General features: G+C 30.2%; 5 protein-coding genes across 11 annotated transcripts; 3 read left to right on the top strand and 2 right to left on the bottom strand.

Moving 5' to 3' along the window:
• Positions 1–96: 96 nt before the first annotated feature.
• Eif2balpha (eukaryotic translation initiation factor 2B subunit alpha) lies at positions 97–2,167 on the top strand. Of its 3 annotated transcripts, none has more exons than XM_076319175.1 (8): positions 97–421; positions 495–596; positions 668–807; positions 917–1,033; positions 1,110–1,222; positions 1,300–1,444; positions 1,513–1,638; positions 1,712–2,167. In XM_076319175.1, the coding sequence occupies exons 1-8, from the start codon at positions 409–411 to the stop codon at positions 1,859–1,861; spliced, it is 906 nt and encodes a 301-aa protein (XP_076175290.1). In that variant the 5' UTR covers positions 97–408; the 3' UTR covers positions 1,862–2,167. The 3 variants fall into 3 exon arrangements, with proteins under 3 accessions (XP_076175290.1, XP_076175291.1, XP_076175292.1); XM_076319176.1 differs by having other exon boundaries at positions 481–596; XM_076319177.1 differs by having other exon boundaries at positions 671–807; positions 1,712–2,166.
• A 986-nt stretch (positions 2,168–3,153) lies between these two features.
• Fer (tyrosine-protein kinase Fer) lies at positions 3,154–8,270 on the bottom strand. 5 transcript variants are annotated; one of them, XR_012993138.1, is made up of 16 exons: positions 7,718–8,270; positions 7,458–7,631; positions 7,298–7,394; positions 7,045–7,240; positions 6,714–6,851; positions 6,428–6,637; positions 6,154–6,337; positions 5,807–5,977; positions 5,196–5,429; positions 4,940–5,116; positions 4,609–4,822; positions 4,355–4,507; positions 4,147–4,269; positions 3,948–4,070; positions 3,413–3,851; positions 3,176–3,243 (listed from the first exon to the last, which is right to left on the bottom strand). XR_012993138.1 is itself a non-coding variant. In XM_076319165.1 (15 exons), the coding sequence occupies exons 1-15, from the start codon at positions 7,928–7,930 to the stop codon at positions 3,709–3,711; spliced, it is 2,550 nt and encodes an 849-aa protein (XP_076175280.1). In that variant the 5' UTR covers positions 7,931–8,270; the 3' UTR covers positions 3,154–3,708. The 5 variants fall into 5 exon arrangements, 4 of the variants coding, with proteins under 4 accessions (XP_076175280.1, XP_076175281.1, XP_076175283.1 ...); XM_076319165.1 differs by having other exon boundaries at positions 3,154–3,851; XM_076319166.1 differs by lacking the exon at positions 5,807–5,977 and having other exon boundaries at positions 3,155–3,851; positions 7,718–8,268.
• Positions 8,271–11,926: 3,656 nt separating this feature from the next.
• On the top strand, positions 11,927–12,602 carry Nd-mlrq (NADH dehydrogenase (ubiquinone) MLRQ subunit). Its single transcript, XM_076318747.1, has 3 exons — positions 11,927–12,086; positions 12,155–12,301; positions 12,421–12,602. The coding sequence occupies exons 1-3, from the start codon at positions 12,036–12,038 to the stop codon at positions 12,469–12,471; spliced, it is 249 nt and encodes an 82-aa protein (XP_076174862.1). The 5' UTR covers positions 11,927–12,035; the 3' UTR covers positions 12,472–12,602.
• A 137-nt stretch (positions 12,603–12,739) lies between these two features.
• On the top strand, positions 12,740–14,884 carry Ppcs (phosphopantothenoylcysteine synthetase). Its single transcript, XM_076318745.1, has 6 exons — positions 12,740–13,442; positions 13,510–13,640; positions 13,716–13,813; positions 13,918–14,132; positions 14,237–14,419; positions 14,511–14,884. The coding sequence occupies exons 1-6, from the start codon at positions 13,314–13,316 to the stop codon at positions 14,694–14,696; spliced, it is 942 nt and encodes a 313-aa protein (XP_076174860.1). The 5' UTR covers positions 12,740–13,313; the 3' UTR covers positions 14,697–14,884.
• Positions 14,771–18,978, bottom strand: Vps16a (vacuolar protein sorting 16). Its single transcript, XM_076318744.1, has 16 exons — positions 18,763–18,978; positions 18,473–18,659; positions 18,199–18,327; positions 17,971–18,115; positions 17,771–17,898; positions 17,509–17,690; positions 17,077–17,449; positions 16,874–17,001; positions 16,641–16,785; positions 16,409–16,543; positions 16,178–16,339; positions 15,946–16,095; positions 15,614–15,861; positions 15,441–15,537; positions 15,244–15,347; positions 14,771–15,165 (listed from the first exon to the last, which is right to left on the bottom strand). The coding sequence occupies exons 1-16, from the start codon at positions 18,816–18,818 to the stop codon at positions 15,027–15,029; spliced, it is 2,508 nt and encodes an 835-aa protein (XP_076174859.1). The 5' UTR covers positions 18,819–18,978; the 3' UTR covers positions 14,771–15,026.
• Between the last annotated feature and the right edge of the window lie 548 nt (positions 18,979–19,526).

Below are 19,526 nucleotides of genomic sequence, written 5' to 3'. Positions count from 1 at the left end.
TTTGTAGTGCCACCTACCAACGTTCAGCAAATTAAAATGTGTGACTGCTATAGGTATATACCTGTATATACGTATAGTATTTATAACAATTTTTGGCATTTCAAAAATAAATTTTTAGAATTTTTTCCAGAGCATATATTAGTCATATAAATTATTAATAAATATAAATTATTCAAATAAATGTTTCACTTTGTTCACATTAATTATACAAGTTACATAGGTGTACGATACATATAGAGATGCAACTTACTCGTTTCCATAAACGTGACAAATTAAGAAAGTTAACCTAGAAGTACTGATAGATTTATTTATGTTCCTCCAATTTTATACAAATACTGTTTTTATGAAACTTTGTAAATAAAACACACAACGTTATAAATTACGTGTAAATTACGCAGTAATTTAATTATGGAGAAGCAAGGTAAATATTTTCACATTGACTCTTGAAAATAAATTAACAAGTATACAAATCTATTATAGTTTGGTTTTTTCAGAAATTTGTCAATATTTCAATAGTATTATTAGAGATGAAAAGGATATTTCTGCCGGAATGGCTGCTATTTGTACATTACTTAAAGTTTTGGAGTATTCAAAGTGTAAGTGCATTTTAGTCAACTTTTAAACAAATATATTTATTAAAAATGTAAAATATTGTATTTGATTACAGCAGAAACAGTTCAGGAGCTTAGGTATTGTCTGCAGAATGCAATAGATGCAATGAGATCTACAGAAAATCCTGTAACTGCTATTGCATCTGGTAGCGAATTATTTCTCCGTTTTATAACCTTAGCTACCTTAGATACTCCAGTAAGATTGTTTGTACATCAATTATCAGAACTAACCTTCCATAATTTACTTAATACTATAAATGTTTTGTAAAATATATTATTCAATAGTTTGAATTACTTGTGATTAGTCATTTGCAGAATGCAAAGGGATTATGCTTCATAGAGGAAAGATGTTCTATGAAAAATTGGTGGCTGCTAGGGGAAAAGTGGCCAAAGTAGCAGCACACTTTATTATGGATGGCTCTGTAAGTTTCTCTTATTTTTTTAACATTTCATAACTTTTTTTAAATGCAGTTTTTGTAATGTCATGGTATATTCTAGAAAATACTTACTCATTCAAAATCTAGAGTTGTATTGCAAGCAATGAAAGAAGCTGCTGCAAGTAATAAAATATTTGAAGTATATGTAACAAGCTCTTCACCAGATAATAGCGGGTATGATTTCTTTGTGTGCTATTGATTTGTTGTAATATGCTTGTATACATAAGATGTTTTTTTTTTCCTATGATTAGAGAGGAAATGTGTCAGAACCTAACTAAGTTAGGTGTATCATGCACTTTGATATTAGATTCTGCAATGGGATATGTTATGGAACAAGTTGATATGGTTATGGTCGGAGCTGAGGGTGTTGCAGAAAGTGGTGGTGTTATTAATAAGGTACTCAATTCGAACACTATATAAATTATATATCTCTTTTGTTGATTATGAATGTCTTTTATTTATAGGTCGGCACATATACAATGGCCATGTGTGCCAAAGAAGTGAAAAAGCCTTTCTATGTACTTACAGAAAGTTTCAAATTTTCAAGAATATATCCTTTAAATCAAGTTGATTTACCAAATGAATTTAAGGTACAGTATTAATAAACTGAACATTCTTTTTTATAGTTGCCAACAAAATAAGTATAAAAGTTTTTCTTTACAGTATACAGCAAGCACGTTAAAAAAGGACTTACAAAAGGAACACCCGTTAGTCGATTATACACCCCCGCACTATATCAGTTTATTATTTACTGATTTAGGTATTTTGACTCCTTCAGCTGTCAGTGATGAACTTATTAAATTATATTTGTAAAAAACTTATTCACTAATTAAAATCGTTACTATTTTTTAAAAATGTTGTACATTGTACATGTTCATATCTATAAGTTTCATTTTCATGATAATATGAACAGGAAATATAATATAGGAATCTGAAAATAGCTGTTTAAATGGGAATCATCGCAATGTTAACAGTCTAATAGCAGGAAAGTCAGACTATAAAAGATTATACCAAAAATTTTATTAATTAATTTTTAAAATAATATTGAGTATTTGAAAATGACCATACATACTTCTCGTTAAATTACATTGTTCCTTAAATTGTGATTAACAATAACAAGAAATAAAGCATATAATCAATTCTATTATACAATATAAGAGTTCGGTTGTCTCGAATATTATTAAATTTGCTTTAACTTGTCGGAAGTCAACTTATACATTTTACTTAAATGTATATACTACACGCGTACACATTTCATTTTTACACGTGATCACATTAAGTCGTAAATTATATGCATTTTAAAAGTTAAATATGTTGTATATTGCACAGCAATAATTAACGTAATAAAATAAGCAGATGATTTTTTATAATCGCAATTCTTGCAATAAAAATGAAAGTAATCTATGCTATTTTAAACGTATAAGGAGACGAAACTTTAAAAATTTAAAACATTATTACATATATAAACAATTTTTTAAACTTTCGTATCTATTATCTTTCAATACAGTTTGATACAGCATAGTAAATAACTCAATCGACATATTATGTATTTTTAATGGATAACTTTGCAGAAAGATTGCACATTGATATAGAAATTAATAAAATACACACATGTTATGATAATACTAAGATTCAATATCAATAATTTTTTGTTCATTTACATTTTTTTTCGTACTTCTGTAACAAAAAAATTTGAACGTGCTTCACCATTTGTTTTGACATACTGTACACTAGAATTTGCACACAAATCGTATAAATCATTTCTCATACTTTTTACATTATTTTTTCAAAAGTCTATCACTTAAAAGAAAAAAAATCGATCCTGATATTTGAACACTATACAATCTAAGAAACAAAAATTCACATTATAGCATTTTTAATTTCAACAGTACATACTATATTTGCCATTTAGCAAGCGAAATTGTATCGTTACATGGACGGATAAATAATTTAAGACATGTGAATGCAAAATTGCTAATAAAAAGGACACGAACAATAAGACGTAAAAACATGATTTTATAATATAATAATACATTATACACATCTTTTTGCATAATAGCATATAAATACACTATAAAATATCAATGGTTCGTTCTTAAAATGTGAAATGAATTTATTTCAGTTGAAAATAATACGTTTTAGAAATTAATAATCAATTTACCCTGATATGCCAGCATAGGAGAAAATCACATATGCTTAAAACAAGAGAAAAAAAATTACAAATTAAAGGGAATAATAAGCATATTATTACAAGAAGAAAGCCACGTATCAACGATTATTTTAAATGCTGTTCTTTCGTTTTATTTTATTTCAAAGTTCATTGAAACTCGTAGGTAATTAGAAAAGTATAGTTGATAAATTTACCTTAAGAAATTGGCATCGCAGGAATAACGTGCATAAGTATATGAAATTCTTCGTTCAATTAAGTTTACATTTCTTTTCTTCGTATATCCTAAAAATAGATTAATACAATGCTCGAGATTGTTGTAGCAAGTCAATGAATGTATCGCGTAAAATACATTTTGGTACTGAAAATCGGTTTTTAAAGTTTGTAATCTCTGAGCTATTTTACGATTTGTACGAAATAATCTAAAACTATAATAATGATGTAAAGATAATGTAACTCGTGATACAGATTAGCACCAATTCAAACTTATTCTTTACAAATATGCTTGAGACAGTGTCTCAAGCACAGTGTAAATGTAATCAAAATGAGGACGTTTCTCTGGCTCGTACTCCCAGCATCGTAACATTAAACGGTATATTTCATCAGGCGTATTTTCTGGTGCTGGCATTCGATAGCCTGAAAGATATATTGTAATCAAATTGTTATTTGAGTTTTAAATAAAATTATATAAATTTAAAAAATAGTATAATATTGTCATTGAAAAATAAATACCTGCATCTATCTTCTCGCGAGCCTGAGAGTTGGACATTCCACTGTAGGGATTTCCACCCTTGGAAAATATTTCCCACATTAAGACTCCATAACTCCAAACGTCACAAAGCGATGTATATTTACCTACAGTAAACATCGTGATTATAAATAATATTCATGTTCTAAAAATGTTTATGCTATATAACATTCTGCAAAATACCGAAATTTAATGCCTCCGGTGCGGTCCATTTAATTGGAATCTGTTTCATACCGTCTGAAACTATATATTCTTCTTCTTCCCGCGACATTCCAAAATCTGAAATTTTTACTATAGATTCGTATCCTGAAATACAAGACATTTGTTATATGTTTTTTTTATATTAGGAAAAAGTGTATGTCCCTTGTAACAAAATATATTGTTTATTTACCTACGAGACAATTTCGGGCTGCTAAGTCTCTATGGATACAATATTTAGATTCCAAATAGCGCATACCTGCTGCTGCATCTTTGCACATGCGAAGCTGTTCTTGTTGAGTGATGGTACTAGCACTTTTTCGTAAATAAGTCAATAAGGAACCACCTATTGAATGTATTGATTACATATTAATAAATAATAATGTTTCGCGATAAAATATTTGTAAATAAGATTATAAATTAATTAATTGAATCATGTTAACATACCAGGTACCAATTCCATAACAATCATAATAGGCTGTTTTTGAACGCAAATTCCAATAAGTTTTACTACGTTTGGGTGATCGTATTGCTTTAATATTCGTCCTTCCTGTAAGAACTTACGCTTTTGTTCATCTGGTAATGTTACTTTGCAAGTTTTTACAGCTACTTCAGTCTTACAAGTTTTGAGTTGCGCTTTATATACATCTCCAAAGTTACCCTAAAAATGTACAAGTTTTATTTATGTTCTTTAAAACGATAAACCTTTAACATATTGATGACCTGATGAGTTAAAGCTTTTGCAGCTGCAATCAGTATTAATATAAGTTCACTATACCCGTCCTATTTTTTCTAGAAGGATTACATCATCGTTATTAAGCTCCCAGCGTTCACGCATTATTGGCGTTTTGAGAATTGCCCCGGATCGACTAGTTACGGGTGATCCAGATAACCATTGATGACTGATTAACTCTTGAATTGACGGGAATGTAGGACCTTCAAATCTATAATGTCCCTGAAATTGATACGAATACATTTGTTATATGTCATCTTCATACATTATGCCACAATCGTAAATACAAACAACTGCTTACTTCGTTCGTTGTCTGTACAATAAAATGCTTATGCCCATCCCAACAGACAGATAAAACTACTTGACACTCGTCGTTTCTTGTTGTTTCACGTACTAAAAAATCTCCTTCGTTTACAAGTAATCTTACTACTTCTTCTCTTGGTAATACACCATGAAACCATTCCTCTTCCATAAGATCGCCGTTTCCACTTCCTTTCTGATTAGTCGTTAAATGCGAAATTCCACGTAATGGCGCCTACAATAATTTTGGTATATTTCACATGATAAAATTACAATTAATCATGAGTATGAACTAACAAACGAATTTGTCCTTTTATTTATCTGTTCAAATACTATTGCACAGATGTTAGCTTTCAAATATTCAAACTCAATCAATTCATATAAAACAAACATGCTTTATGTTAATGGCAACAATCTAATACTAATAATATAATAATAGTAAGAAGAAAAACGTATGCAAATTATTGTCAGCCTTTGTAAATTTTTTATATACATTCTCTTAGAACCATATGATGTTACATAGAGTAAAAAAGAAGCAGTATGTTCAAGTTGATATGCAATAGAACATATTTATGTGTACAACAAACGGATAATATATATGGAAAAACATACAACTGGTAAAGTATTATCTGTTTTTGAAGTAGGACCTTCGCTACTCGATCTAATCGTTCCATCTTTCGTATCGTTTATCATCGGTAAAGATTTGAAGGGAGACCTAAATATTGTCATGAATCGTTGATTCCTTCGTAATGTAAATAGACCGATATCTGCAACTGTACTTTTCTGGAAGGGCAGTGGTACTGACTAATATTAATCTTCCAGATATGACAAACGTTATAAAACATTGAAAGATTTTACAATTGAAAAACATTCAGAGTATGGGTATATGAAAATAAAATATAGATAATATCTACAGTAATATTTAATTCTGTCGATATAATCGATATTATTCTAATTACCTTACTAATAGCTGGCGAATCAGTAAAAGAACTCTCCATGGAAAGATCGTATCCCAGTGGTAATTCTTCACAACCCAATTCGTTCAAAGCTGCTCTAATCACATCCACTTGTCGTTGAAGCTTTTTTTCCTGACAACGTAATCGTAGTTCTTCTCTCTCACGGGAATAATCCAGAATCGATACCCTAATACCGTAAAAAGAAAATTATATTTAAATACACAAATCAGGAGAAAATATACAATGGAGATATTTAACTTTAGAACAATATCCTTACTTAGAATCGCTATTATTTTCTGATGGATATTGAGGATTTTGTCGACTCTGCTGAGTCGTTTTTAAAGAAGTCTCTAGTTCTGTTAGCCGATTTCTTAACCAGTCTATTGTCAGATTATCGACCGTCAATTTATTTGGCAACAATTTTCCTGAAGTATCGTCTACAAGGTTCTCGTCGAACGTGAATCTTATCGGTGATGCCGGTTGCGTTCTACATCGATCATTACCAAATTTATACTATCATTTCAAGTGATTTACAGCAAGAAAAACAAGTTTTCAACAAATACCTATGCTTTCCTATAAAATCCCTATATTCTTCTACAGGTTTCACCAAATCTACAGCCTTTTGCATTCGCAGATGTATCTCTTGAAACTTATCTGTTGTAAAGTTAGAATACTTCACTATGTCCTGAAGTATGGCTTTCCTATCATATAAAAAAAATATTATCAATTTATAATGTAATTGTCATTGTTACCATAATGACCATCATTGACATTTACCTTGTATGTAACTATGTGCTTGCATAAAGATTTTACACAAATTAGATTAGCGATCTACGATGCAAAAGTACGAAGTACATCATAAATTTTTCCAAGCACAAAGATAAATATGCTTACCACGATGTTATAAGTTCTTGATGTATTGCCTGTTGTCGATGAAGCAAGCTTGGCAAATAGCAAGTTCTTAAATCATATTCACACTCTGTTACAGCACCCAAAAGTAACACGTACTCGTTGTGAGTAAGATGAAGTTTTCTACAAGCTTTTTGATACTTTTCTCTTACTTCGTCCAATTTTCTACCAACTCTACCCGCTGAAAAATATTATAAGTTACAGAGAATAATTATAACTAAATAATTGAAATGCTTACATTTAACATAATGTTCTTCAAAGCGCGATCTCATTAACTTATACAGTTCCAAATTCTTCTGATATTCCAATTTCTTTCTGGTAACATCGTCAGTTAACTAAAGAATACAATAGTATGATATGTAGTAACAACATTTGAAACGCATCATTATTTCACATACCTGTTGGAATTGATTGTTCAACCATGTTTGTTCCTCTTGATACAATTTCCTGGCTCTCCTTCTTTCGGTACACAGTGTCATAATATGTTCGACAACTATAGCTTCGATAGAATCTGCTTGTTGCTTTATTAATTTAGCAGTTTGATCAATAGAGTCCATGATATCTTTCCAACTCTAGAACATGACACATTTAACTAGATACTTCTGATGAAATGCAGTTTCGAAAGTTATTAATATTCCTGGGAATTTTGAAAAAATACCTGCGCTATTAAACTACCAACGAGATCCTCATTGCGCTCAATCTTCTTTCCTTGAATCGCTAAGGAAGAAATTGTCGAAGCATATTCGCGATCCGACTTAACTTTAGTCGTTAGGCATCGTTTCATCGTTTCGAGAAGCTTGATTTCAGCATCCTGACGGCCGAGCAACGCTTCATGGGACGTTTGCCCTTGCAAACTTGTAGAAAAGCCCATCCCGCTTATCGTGCAAAACCAAATATCACCGTCTTACAGACTTTATCGAACGTGTCATGAACAAAGATTCATTCTTATGTTGAACAAATATAATAACATCAATGGTCAGACAGTCCAATAAATTTCAATAAACTGCTCGTCGAAGTACAGCATTTCAAGCACAAATTTATGTACATATTATTTGACTCGACTCCCGTACATCTTTACATTCGCTCAGGTGGCTGAGATCAACATTTATATTTATACAGACCTCAAACTGTAAAAATTTACTTTTACTCATGAAATACCGTCACGGAACAACGACTAAGTCAGACGGTCATTCTACTTTCTGGAAAAGATCGGAAACTTATCAATACTAAACAGATATAATGTATTAAACATCTCAACCAATCACGCTTCCGATTTTTAAACGTTTCTTGGAATTTAGCAATTTAATTTAATCACGATAGAATACTACTGATAACAGTTACTTTGGTATTATACACTCGATGAAGCCGGATTAAATAAACTTAAAGTATATTCTTCAAAAAGAATCTTTGCGAATAATTGGGAATTATATTGCGAACAGTATATTAAATTTTTTTCAATGTTATTAAATTTTAAAAAATTCAATTATATTCGTAGGTATTACGACAGCAAAATTATTTATCGAAACGGCTTATCATTTGGACTGTATCACATTAAGCTGCAAAATCTGTGATATATGCTTAAGGTATTTTAGTTTAGGTTTGCCTTGCAATTACGTATGAGAGTAAGTAGAAGCCTCCTACTAGATGCTACCAGGTATGCATGACTGTATTCGTTAAATGAGATCAAGTTATTTGTTCTGACTTATCTTGTAGCATTTATATTACTTCATTTTAAAATTGCATCTAATATGTGTAAGCTTTGTATTGACTTTGAATAAAACATAAACATGATATAAGCAATCAGAAGTTTAATATATTTTGTTCAAAAAGAATGCGGCACGCTAAATGACTTCTCCAGAAAGTTAACAATCTTGGGAGACATGGTTGTACATTATATTTTTTTGAAACATAAGGTAAGTCAAGACTATTTGATACAAGCGCGCAGAAACTTCACGCGAAGTCAAGTCTCATGTTTGAAGCATGAGATTAAATAAACTGCTATATTACATCTAATAATGAGGCAACCTGCTTTGCTTACAAGTCAAATGTGTAAAACATCAGCTACTCTTTTTATTACTCCGAGAACTTACAATGATTAAGATTTGCATAACTATACCAATTACGATAAAAAAAAAATTTTGTTTGGATTATATATATCCAAATCTATTCTTCAAACGCAGTTAATAAATAATAATTAATCCTTGGACAATTTGTAAAGAAAATTGACATTTAACTAGTGTAGGCATCTAGCGGTGAGCAAGTGGAACTACTCTTCTATCTACAATTTGCGCCCTGGCGGGAAAACATTCAAGTTTGTAGAGAAATAGATCCAATTTCTGCTACTAGATGGCAGTACGAATATGTATTACAGCTGTGTTAAAAAAAATTAAATTTAGATAGTAATCGTGTTTAAAGTATATGTACCGGAATTTACTCTCTCAACGTTATTAACAAATAATGTTTAATTTTTAAGTAATCTGTAAAGAAAATTGACATTTACACTAATGTAGGTATCTAGCGGTGAACAAGTAGAACTACTCATCTATTTACATTTGCGCCCTCGGCGGGAAAACGCCCAAGTTTGTAGAGAAATAAATCCACTTTCTGCTATTAGATGGCAGCACAAATATGTATCATAGCCATATTAAAAATAATAAAATATAGACATGTAACTGATGAGACAATGGTCACAAGCTTCATTTAATGCTTATTATACTCAAACGATATAGAATTAGAAATCTGTGTACAAACATTAAACATCTAAGAATAATTCTACAGTGTCGGTATTCGTACATTGTGGTGCCATCTAAAAGTCCAACTGAGAATTATTTTGAAACAAACTTGGACGTTTTGCCCCTTGGAGCGCTGATTTTATATTTAACATTAGTTTAGTCCACTTACCGCTAGGTGGCTATTCAATTACACATACCTAATAAGTAGCAGTTCGGTCCTTAAATCGATAATCTATTCTAAACATTAAATTTCGTGAATCAATTATCAAGATATATAAATTTTACAAAATACGATTCAGTGAAGCTTTATTAATTCAGAACATATTATAGATATTTAATAAAATGGGAGTACTTTTAAACGTTTCCAGGAAGTCATCTTTATTTTCTAAAGATTATTAAGAAACAACGATAAAGATTGACATATTTCTACATATTGAAGAATAAAATATTTATATACATAAGTGACAAGAATATTATACATAGATACAATTTAAGTCGAATTATATAATATCTAAACACGTTTATGATTGTAAATTGTATATTTCATGTAATTCGTTTGAAACATACAATGTACTTGATTACTATCAATTATTAATTAAGATATGTATTTATACAACATATACTAAATTTTAAATACATTTCTTTTAATTCCATTATCATTGAATGATTTATTTTAATAACCCAAAATGAAATGAAATATATGTTTTATTTATTGAATACTACAGCTAAAAACATACTTTTTTCCTATTACTTACTAAATACTAGTACTACTACTCTTCTTTATCTAAAGTAATAGAAATAACTAAATTATTAAACATTTTTAAACAAAACATATTAATTTATAGCTTATTACTTACAACGATTCCTAGAAAAGAAGGAAGTGTACTCTAATACATTTAGAGTACTAATACGTTTCCTAAAAGTTGTCAAAGAAAAAGTACTCTTCTTCAATAATATAAAAACTGAACTAGCTAGAGTTATTACATAAAATCAAAAGTTATAGCTTTGCAACACAGAATTGAAGCAACGTTTTCAAAAAGTAAACAACCTTAGAATACCTCTGCATGAAATAAAAATAAAGGTTTGGAACTTAAAATTAATGTAATGTATAATAGGATATAGGAGTTGGATTTTGGAAATATAGGGTTTGAATAAGTGTTATAACACTTAAGTGTCACTTAACTGCATTTTATTGAAATAAATGTATCATAATACAATAAAATTCTACAAATGTATTTTCAGTAAATAATAGATACATAACTATATGATTTATAATTCTTAATACACTATAAGTGGTAACTTTCTAATGTATAAAGTATGTGAGGTATAAATTTAACTTCTACATATACAGTAGTAAGACCAATAATTTTAATAGCTATTACATCAAAGAGAAATCACTTGATATAGATTAAAATGCAGCAGGTGACTATTGTTAATGCATTTGATGTAAGGAGACAAGAAGGCATTACCTGTGAACACCACTGATGTAGTTTATACAACAGAAGAAGTTGAAGAAATATTAAGAATACTTTTTTCACAACCTAAGTTAAAATAAAATAGTAATTGCAATAATATTCCGTAATACTATATCAATTCCTTTTGCGAGCGTTCTTAAGCCATTATAGATTATGATTAGTAGACTCGGACAAAATTAGAAGTTTAAGACTAAATTCTGTAAAAACAGTCTTTAATGCCAAGAGTTGATAGCACGTATATATAACATAGTTGCCACATGTACTGCCATTTACAGTCATGCGCATTGGAAATCGAATCAAAGTATACTACAATCGAATAAAAGCGGGTAACATATGAACTTTGTTAAAAGTGTCAGAAAAATATTTTAAAGTTTTTAGAAAATGAATAAAGGAACTAAAAACGGGAAAAATTTGAACTGTTGAAACAAAATGTGAGATTCATGTAAGATAAAAAATAACATTTGTTATAAGAGTAAGAATAACAACTAAAAACTTTACCAGTATTCACGATACAAAAATACGTAAAATTCAATTTTTATATAATTCCTTACATGATACTACAACCTACATTCATATTACAACCCTCTTACTTGATCTATCTAAACATCGAGGGCTATTTTAACTTTGAGGCCCATGACACTAACTATGCACATCACTGTTCTCTAATACGCATGATCTAAAAGAGCACCCCATTTGGCAACAGCGCTTTTACGTTGCAAGAGCTAAAAGTACAGTCGTGTGAAGTACACAAGCAGGATTTAAGTACAAGATGACGAAAATGGAGGGTCTTACTCTAAATAGCTTGAAAAAGAATCCTATGGTAAATAAAGTGACGAATCGAAATTGTCTACACACACGGTAATAATACTATATTTTGGGTTTCTTCAGTTGTTTCCGCTGTTCTTCTGCATCGGAGTAGGAGCAGTCGGTTCGACGGTGTTTCTAATCCGTACAGCTCTGCGTAATCCCGATGTATCGTGGGACCCTAAGAAAAATCCCCAACCATGGAATGATTATAAAGAAAAACCATACAAGGTACGTTGCATGTACAGTAGTGTGAATGAAATAAACGGTATGATTAAATGACAATCATCTTTGATTATTTTCAAGTAGTAAATGCCTTTAATCGTTTGATTTCTTATTTTTATTTTCAGTTCGTAACGTTTCGCAATACTGATAGCAAGTCTCAGGCACCAGAATACTAAAAACGTATTTTTCGTATTTTAGTATTAACTATAAATAGTTAAGTTAAGGTTGTATTACCCTGCAATATAATTTATGTCTATACTTTGTAATCATACTAATTATAAGTGATTATATTGATTGACAAACCATAGATTTCTATTACTTTATTAAATGTAATGTACAAAATTAAATAAGATTTCATTATTAAATAAAATTTGAATACCCTTAAATAGTTTCACTTTGATAACATTGTAAGGGTTACAAATAAAAGAGGTTTTATGTAGTTGAGAATTTTACATCTTTTGTTATGGTAAAATTTACGTTTCAAAATATTTTAAATAAGAAATCACAAACGATATAATTTTCTCAAATTTATGCTTATGATCCCTATAAAATTGACGCAAATGGTAACAAAATCTTTTGTAATATTTCATGATAATGTAGCGCAACACTTTTATCGATTGTATTCGTGAACTATCGAACGTGTCGCAAGAGAGCGCATACATCACTCGTGGTTCGCCTACCGCGTTCAGTTTCTTTGATGAATTCCAAAGTCTGAAGTCCAAGAAAAATACATAATCAAAAGCATTTGATACACATGTTATCTTTAAGATTGAATAAGATTGAAATTTCTTTACAGTTTAAAAATTTATTATATTTTATTTAATAAAGTATTGTTTGTTAGACAACGGTATCCTTTCTAATAATTACTATTCTTTTCACAATATTAATCTTTTATTGGATTTACATTTTGTAATATCTATTTACATATAAAATACTACTTAAATTTATAAGGAAATCGTTTGCAGTAGAATAGGAAAAGTTTTACTGTGATACTATTAATTTTTAATAATATATAAATATGGTTTCAACATGGGAAGATTTCTATGCCAAACATCCGCCACCTCAAGACCTTGCTCACAGTGAAATATTGCTGAAAGAATTTACAGAACGACAATTAAAAAAAAACAATAAAGTTGTGCTAGTAACAGTGAGTTTTTATATCATTGGATCTGGTACGTATAATTATTTTGAATGACTACATATCAATATTACAGAGTGGTGGTACAACGACACCTTTAGAACACAATACAGTAAGATTTGTAGATAATTTTAGTGCAGGAACAAGAGGATCTGTATCTGCAGAATATTTTTTGGAAAAAGGATATTCTGTGATTTTTATGCATAGGTAATTATTATACAATTAATGTTCACAAATGATATTATTATATGTAACATACAAGCAATATTTGTCCATTAACAGAGTTAAATCCCTAGAACCATTTTCAAGACATTTTATAGGACAAAAATTTTTAGACATGTTAGAGGTCAATCAACAAAAAGGAAGAGCTATCATTACAGGTACACGGTTTTTATGCATTAAAATCATAGACTATTTTGTATATTATATTGTTATAATTAATTGTAATATGTACCTTTGAATTAAGTATAATATTTGTTTTTAGTACTACCACAATATACAGAGAAGTTAGCAACGATATTACATAAATATAAAGAAGCTCAGAATCAAGACAAATTATTGCAGCTTACGTTCACAACTGTTTCTGAATATCTTTGGCTTCTTCGATCTGCTTGTCAAACTCTAACTTGCCTTAAAAACAAAGCTATTTTATATCTTGCAGCAGCAGTATCAGACTTTTACATTCCGTCCAATGAATTGGTATATCTAAGTTCTTCTAATAAAAGATTATGAACGAATTTGTATACTTTTATAGAACAATCTTTTTGGAAGCTATGTGTAAAAAACGATTTTTAAATTTTCAGTCGGTTCATAAGATCTCTTCCAGTGGACCACCAACAATATCCCTTCAATTAGTACCAAAAATATTAGCTCCTTTAGTAAGTCTATGGATTCCACAGGCTTTTGTAGTATCTTTTAAATTGGAAACTGATGAAACTCTATTGATTTCAAAAGCGAGAAATGCACTTAATAAGTACAAACACAATGTGAGTAATTTAAATTATTCAACTGATAGAAACTAATATTCCAAATCAAATACTCTGATCCTTTGTGTATACTGAAAATATGTTCTCACAGTTAGTCATAGCCAATATGTTGCAAACTCGAAAGCAGCAAGTAACAATTGTCAGCCATGAAGATGATTACATTATATCTCTTACGGATGAACAATTAAACAGAGGTGAGGAAATTGAAAGATTAATTGTCAATGATCTTATTGACAGACACCAAAATTTTATACGATGTACTACAAAAACTAGTTGATGTATTTTAAGCACATTTTTAATGAATATAAAATGCATTTTAATTTGGGAAATATTAAATAAACATATTCCATAATCAATAATTAGTATTATATTAGTACATTTCCATACAGAAGAATTTAAGAGATACGTTAAATACTTAATCCTATTATTTGATATGCAATAACACGTTAATAAATTTGAAAGATTCGTCATTGTACTTTATGCTATCGCACATTTATTTATATTGATTTAGAAAATAATTATTAATAATACCTTTTGCAAATGTAAGCAAAGAAATATTACAAATGTTTAATCAAAGAATCAGAATCGTTTTAAAAATATCGAAGAGTTATTTTCTTAAACTGGCTTTGAACATATTAATTTTGTTAATCAGTTGTGTATTTGATGGTTCGCATTGTGTTAAGACAAAAGTTAACGCGAAATCATCTTTTTGTTCTATTGCTTCCTCAGCTGCTTCATTGAACATTCTGTAAGATTACAAGAAATATTTTGTTGTATTATAAATTTATTATTAAAGACAACAAATCACTTTAGTATATACTTACTTTAATTTAATTAAGTACTTCACTTTCAGTTCATTCCTTACTTTTGGTAAATATTTCTTTGCCTCTTTCTCTTTGTTATGTATTAAACACTGTTCTATGAATGGCTGAAAGGAATGATGAAAAAAGAGATGTATCTTTACATAACTATTACTTGTCACTTTAAGAAATGAAAGATATTTAATATCAGAAATATGTACCTCATAACCAATGGGAGACTTCTTACTCTTGGAAAACTTTTCTAATTCGTCCCACATATCCCGTTCTGCTAAACACTGTATTCGTAACCACCAATATCTAAGAAAGATTTGTGCTATTAATAATGTAAATAATGTTTGCCGTAAAAAGGAAATTATGATACAAAAAGATGTACCTTCGATCTGGTATTCGATATTCTGATCTCAATTTATCTGCTGATTTTAATTCATTGCGTAACAGTAATGTCTTTACAGTATCGTGCAACGATTTACCAACAACCGGATCATGCAACGTATCTTCCAGAGACCTTTGGTAACGCAATAATTTTATTTGTTCTTCCGTCAAAGCTGCATTTATGTCATTACGAGCTAATTTAAAATTCTCCTGTGCGGATTGCAATAACCCCTCTCTCGTCATTATATTCTAAAAAATATGATTAATTATTGCATGAGACATATGTGTTGAGATATACAGCCAATTAATTACATCTTATTAATGTACACCAACCTGTCGTTGATAACTCTCAGTAATGGACCATATTGCTTGAGCATGAAAATTATCATATTGATTATAAATATCTCGAAGGGTTTCCCGATTGTAATTCTGACAGTATTTGATATATAACGCCATTGCTAAAGGACAATGCTTTATATACATCTGTGTTGTGTCAATAATAAGAATCTTAATTAAATTTGTATTACTCTTTATGACTACAGTCAATCAGTAATAAATTGTTTACCTGGAAGTTACTAAGCGTCATCTTCTGCCTAAGATGAAGTATTACTGTATAAACTAAATCAGTATTGCCACTTTCAACGGCTTTACGAAGCGCAGCTTTTTCTTCACCGAGAGTTAATAAAAGCGGTACTTGTTGGTGGGCGCGTGGCTCATAGTCTATCAACTAAAAAGTACGTATTACGTTAAAAAGAATAAAAACTAGAGTTTAATTTGGATAGAAAAAATGCTTTACTTTAATAGCTAATTGTTTTCTACCACAGTCGGCTGCTCGTTTTGCAATTTCACTGTAAGAAACACCAGGCGCATATCCTAATTTATCAGCTATTTCTTCTGCTATTTGTTCTTTGTCTAATTGTGTTTGCTTTACCTAATAAGGAAAATTTTTTCTTATATATATTAAAGTCCATATTTATCATCGTAAATTGGGTTTATATTGATAACAAGTAAAGTAAGGATAACATTACTTTGTAACAAGCCCAATGAGCTAATATTCGACTTTCGCCTTCGATTTCTGGCAGTTGAAGATGTCGAGCTATTTGTATGCTTAAATAGTAGTGCCTTCTTGCAACCAGTCTGTCCAATAACACTTGATTCGTTAAAACAGTATATCTGAGTTTTCGTTAAGTAGTTTCCAATTATGAAATCAAATAGAAAGTATTGAATAGTGTTAACTATTACACATTATGTAAAAGGATACTGTGCATATGTTAATGGAATTCCAATTGCAGGATGTCTCACAGCATTTAGAACCCTCAATGTTCGACACATACCAACATAATATTCAGGATTAGCCGTCTTACTAAATCCTTTTCCAAATTTGGCTGCCTAGGATAATTAATGAGCATGTTACTTATTCCTTATATCATAGACACAAAACAAGACTAATACAAGAAACCTTACTCTCATTAAAAGTTTTTGTGTCTCAAAATTAAATTCATGACCAGCTCCATCAATGCAAGTTATTACCGCTGCATCTAATTTACATTTCACCAGGTCTATATAGCTGTCAGCCTTGTGACTCTTTTTTTGAAACTGTTTAGAAGCTTCCAAAAGATAAGATGCAGGATCAGTAGAATTAATCCCAAATATTTTCTGAACAACACTTGGTACTTTCTGTATCATTTCATGGGAAGAACTGGATAATACACGTACACCATCAATCTCTGTAACAAGATGCACTGGACCATCATATGTGTATTCTATTGTTTTGGCTGTTCGCCCGACTACCATTATGATACTATTCCAGCTGCAAACTACTGCTTCTGTTCCACACCTAGAAATTCCTATGTAAATATCATCAACTGCATTTTACAACATCATAAACATACCAACCATGCTAAGCCTGATAAAGTTTCTTTCATGTTTGTGTAATATTTACAATATATCTCTTTGAAATTTATGGAACCTAGGTATAAGTGGCCAGTATCAGCATAAAGAGCAATATGACGATTATTTCCAGAAACAGCCATGGCCACCACATGGTTTACTTTATTCTGTGCGGTAAAGAAAGCATCCTAAAACATACATAATTCTGATAAATTTCAAGAATATAAGTTGTTTTATACTTTCAATTCTTCAAACTGTTATATCATACAAATGGTATGTACAACGCATCTTGATGCGTTTGATAGACTACAAATATTCCATCCTTGTTCGATAAAATTACTTGTGTTTCTCTATTGCATTGTACTAAACACCAACAATCTATTGGTCCTCCATATTCTGAAAGAAATATGATCAAATTAATGCTTCATTCAATTTGTATCAATATTATTTGTGATCTAAAACACTCACTGGGAACGTCTGATACTTGTCTAACTTTTGGTTCAACTATGTTATTCACTAGAAATATGTTATTAGTGGATGTTAAAACAGCAATACCTGTTCCGCTATAACTTACAAAGAACTTTGCCTCTACAACTTTGGTATCCTTTACTTCCTAATATAAGAAAACACATATATAATTCGATTATTTTCTACATATTTTATTGACAGTAACAAAATCATTAAAAAGTAACATACGTTTCCCATAGTAAATGCATGTTGGTATGTACCAAACATATCGTATATATAAACCATACCATTGTCTTGAACACATAGTAATTCTTCCTGCTGAGACCATCCAAAATTAACCAAAATACCACTATTCCACTGAAAAGATTAAATCACATTGTGCACAAAATATCACTTACATGGCACAATATCAATATAAGCATATAAAACAAATAACATAAAATAAAACATATTAAAATGTTTTTAGCATTTTCACAAATTATCAACACTTGATAATTTTTACTTGAAATTTAGCTGTTAGCTTTCCAGCAGAAGTATACAAATATATTATAGATTTATTTGATCCGTGAACTTTAACAAATGTCTTGGAATTTCTGGTAACTGCAATGGAACCTCCATAAGGAGCTGCTACTAGTACATTGTTATTTGAAACCTCTTCTTGGAACGATATCGGATACAGTTCAAACTTTCTATAAAATAATTATATTTCTTTAAATATACTTTTTGTTTTTTACTCGTTTTCGTAACATTGTTTTTCTGTATCGTTTTACCACATAACCTTAATATCATTACCTAAAGTATACGTCTCGGCCTAAAGGAAACCAATCAGCAGTTAATATCGCCAGCATTTTTAGAAGATACTGCCTGTTCTAATAGTATTACTCTGTGCACATAAGCATAATCGTAAACGTTAGCGGACAGTGACCACAAGAAAACGTTTACGTTTCGTATATAGTGACACTTGGTGACACTTCTTTACACATTAATGTGAATCTGCGCAGGCTCCGTACTCCTCGTCCCACAAACGGTGCGGTAGATTTTTTTATTCTAGTTCTAGATCGAATGAAAAACATAAACAAAAAATATATAACTTTCTGATATTTCTTAATCCGCCTTATGACTCATATATATTGGATTAAAATGGAATGGGAATTTTAATCGCGGCACTTTAACGTCCTGTATTATTCGGAACATTGAACTTATTGCCTTTCTGATTACACAAATTCGACGGCATGAAAGTGAACCATTGGTGTATGAAACAGTTAAGTAAATTAATTTCGTATTTACCACTTGTAGAAAGTTATCGGATTCATTTTGCATTCGATGCGTTTCATAGTCAAGTAATTATTAATTAACAATAAATACCATTATTAACGAATAGAAAAGTAAGCAGTGCAAATAACGACAGGTTACTAATAACCGATATCGTATAGTAGCAGTGAAAGGCCATTCGAGGAATGCTCTTCAAAGGGTCGCTTCTCCATCTCACTGTGTTGCGCGTTCTTCACGAGATTTGCAATATTTTTACATTTTCGTTGTATTTATTTTCATACATC

This window comes from Ptiloglossa arizonensis, chromosome 8 (assembly GCF_051014685.1).
Source record: "Ptiloglossa arizonensis isolate GNS036 chromosome 8, iyPtiAriz1_principal, whole genome shotgun sequence".
Taxonomy (NCBI): domain Eukaryota; kingdom Metazoa; phylum Arthropoda; class Insecta; order Hymenoptera; family Colletidae; genus Ptiloglossa; species Ptiloglossa arizonensis.
The sequence above is the reverse complement of the archived record's forward strand: the minus strand, read 5'-3'. Positions and strand labels throughout refer to the sequence as shown.

Bases quoted from the DNA above. Each gene is read 5' to 3' on its own strand.
- Eif2balpha (XM_076319175.1), top strand. The intron at 597-667 runs GTAAGTGCATTT...ATTTGATTACAG, and splicing joins AGTTTTGGAGTATTCAAAGT to CAGAAACAGTTCAGGAGCTT. The intron at 1,445-1,512 runs GTACTCAATTCG...TTTTATTTATAG, and splicing joins GTGGTGGTGTTATTAATAAG to GTCGGCACATATACAATGGC.
- Fer (XM_076319165.1), bottom strand. From the start codon at position 7,930: ATGGGCTTTTCTACAAGTTTGCAAGGGCAAACGTCCCATGAAGCGTTG. The intron at 5,978-6,153 runs GTAATTAGAATA...CTGCCCTTCCAG, and splicing joins ATTCGCCAGCTATTAGTAAG to AAAAGTACAGTTGCAGATAT. The intron at 5,117-5,195 runs GTAAGCAGTTGT...TATCAATTTCAG, and splicing joins TTGTACAGACAACGAACGAA to GGACATTATAGATTTGAAGG.
- Nd-mlrq (XM_076318747.1), top strand. From the start codon at position 12,036: ATGACGAAAATGGAGGGTCTTACTCTAAATAGCTTGAAAAAGAATCCT. The intron at 12,087-12,154 runs GTAAATAAAGTG...GGGTTTCTTCAG, and splicing joins GCTTGAAAAAGAATCCTATG to TTGTTTCCGCTGTTCTTCTG. The intron at 12,302-12,420 runs GTACGTTGCATG...TTTTATTTTCAG, and splicing joins ATAAAGAAAAACCATACAAG to TTCGTAACGTTTCGCAATAC.
- Ppcs (XM_076318745.1), top strand. From the start codon at position 13,314: ATGGTTTCAACATGGGAAGATTTCTATGCCAAACATCCGCCACCTCAA. The intron at 13,814-13,917 runs GTACACGGTTTT...ATTTGTTTTTAG, and splicing joins AGGAAGAGCTATCATTACAG to TACTACCACAATATACAGAG. The intron at 14,420-14,510 runs GTGAGTAATTTA...ATGTTCTCACAG, and splicing joins TTAATAAGTACAAACACAAT to TTAGTCATAGCCAATATGTT.
- Vps16a (XM_076318744.1), bottom strand. From the start codon at position 18,818: ATGCTGGCGATATTAACTGCTGATTGGTTTCCTTTAGGCCGAGACGTA. The intron at 17,899-17,970 runs GTGAGTGTTTTA...TATTTCTTTCAG, and splicing joins ACAAGTATCAGACGTTCCCA to AATATGGAGGACCAATAGAT. The intron at 15,862-15,945 runs GTTGGTGTACAT...CATATTTTTTAG, and splicing joins CTGAGAGTTATCAACGACAG to AATATAATGACGAGAGAGGG.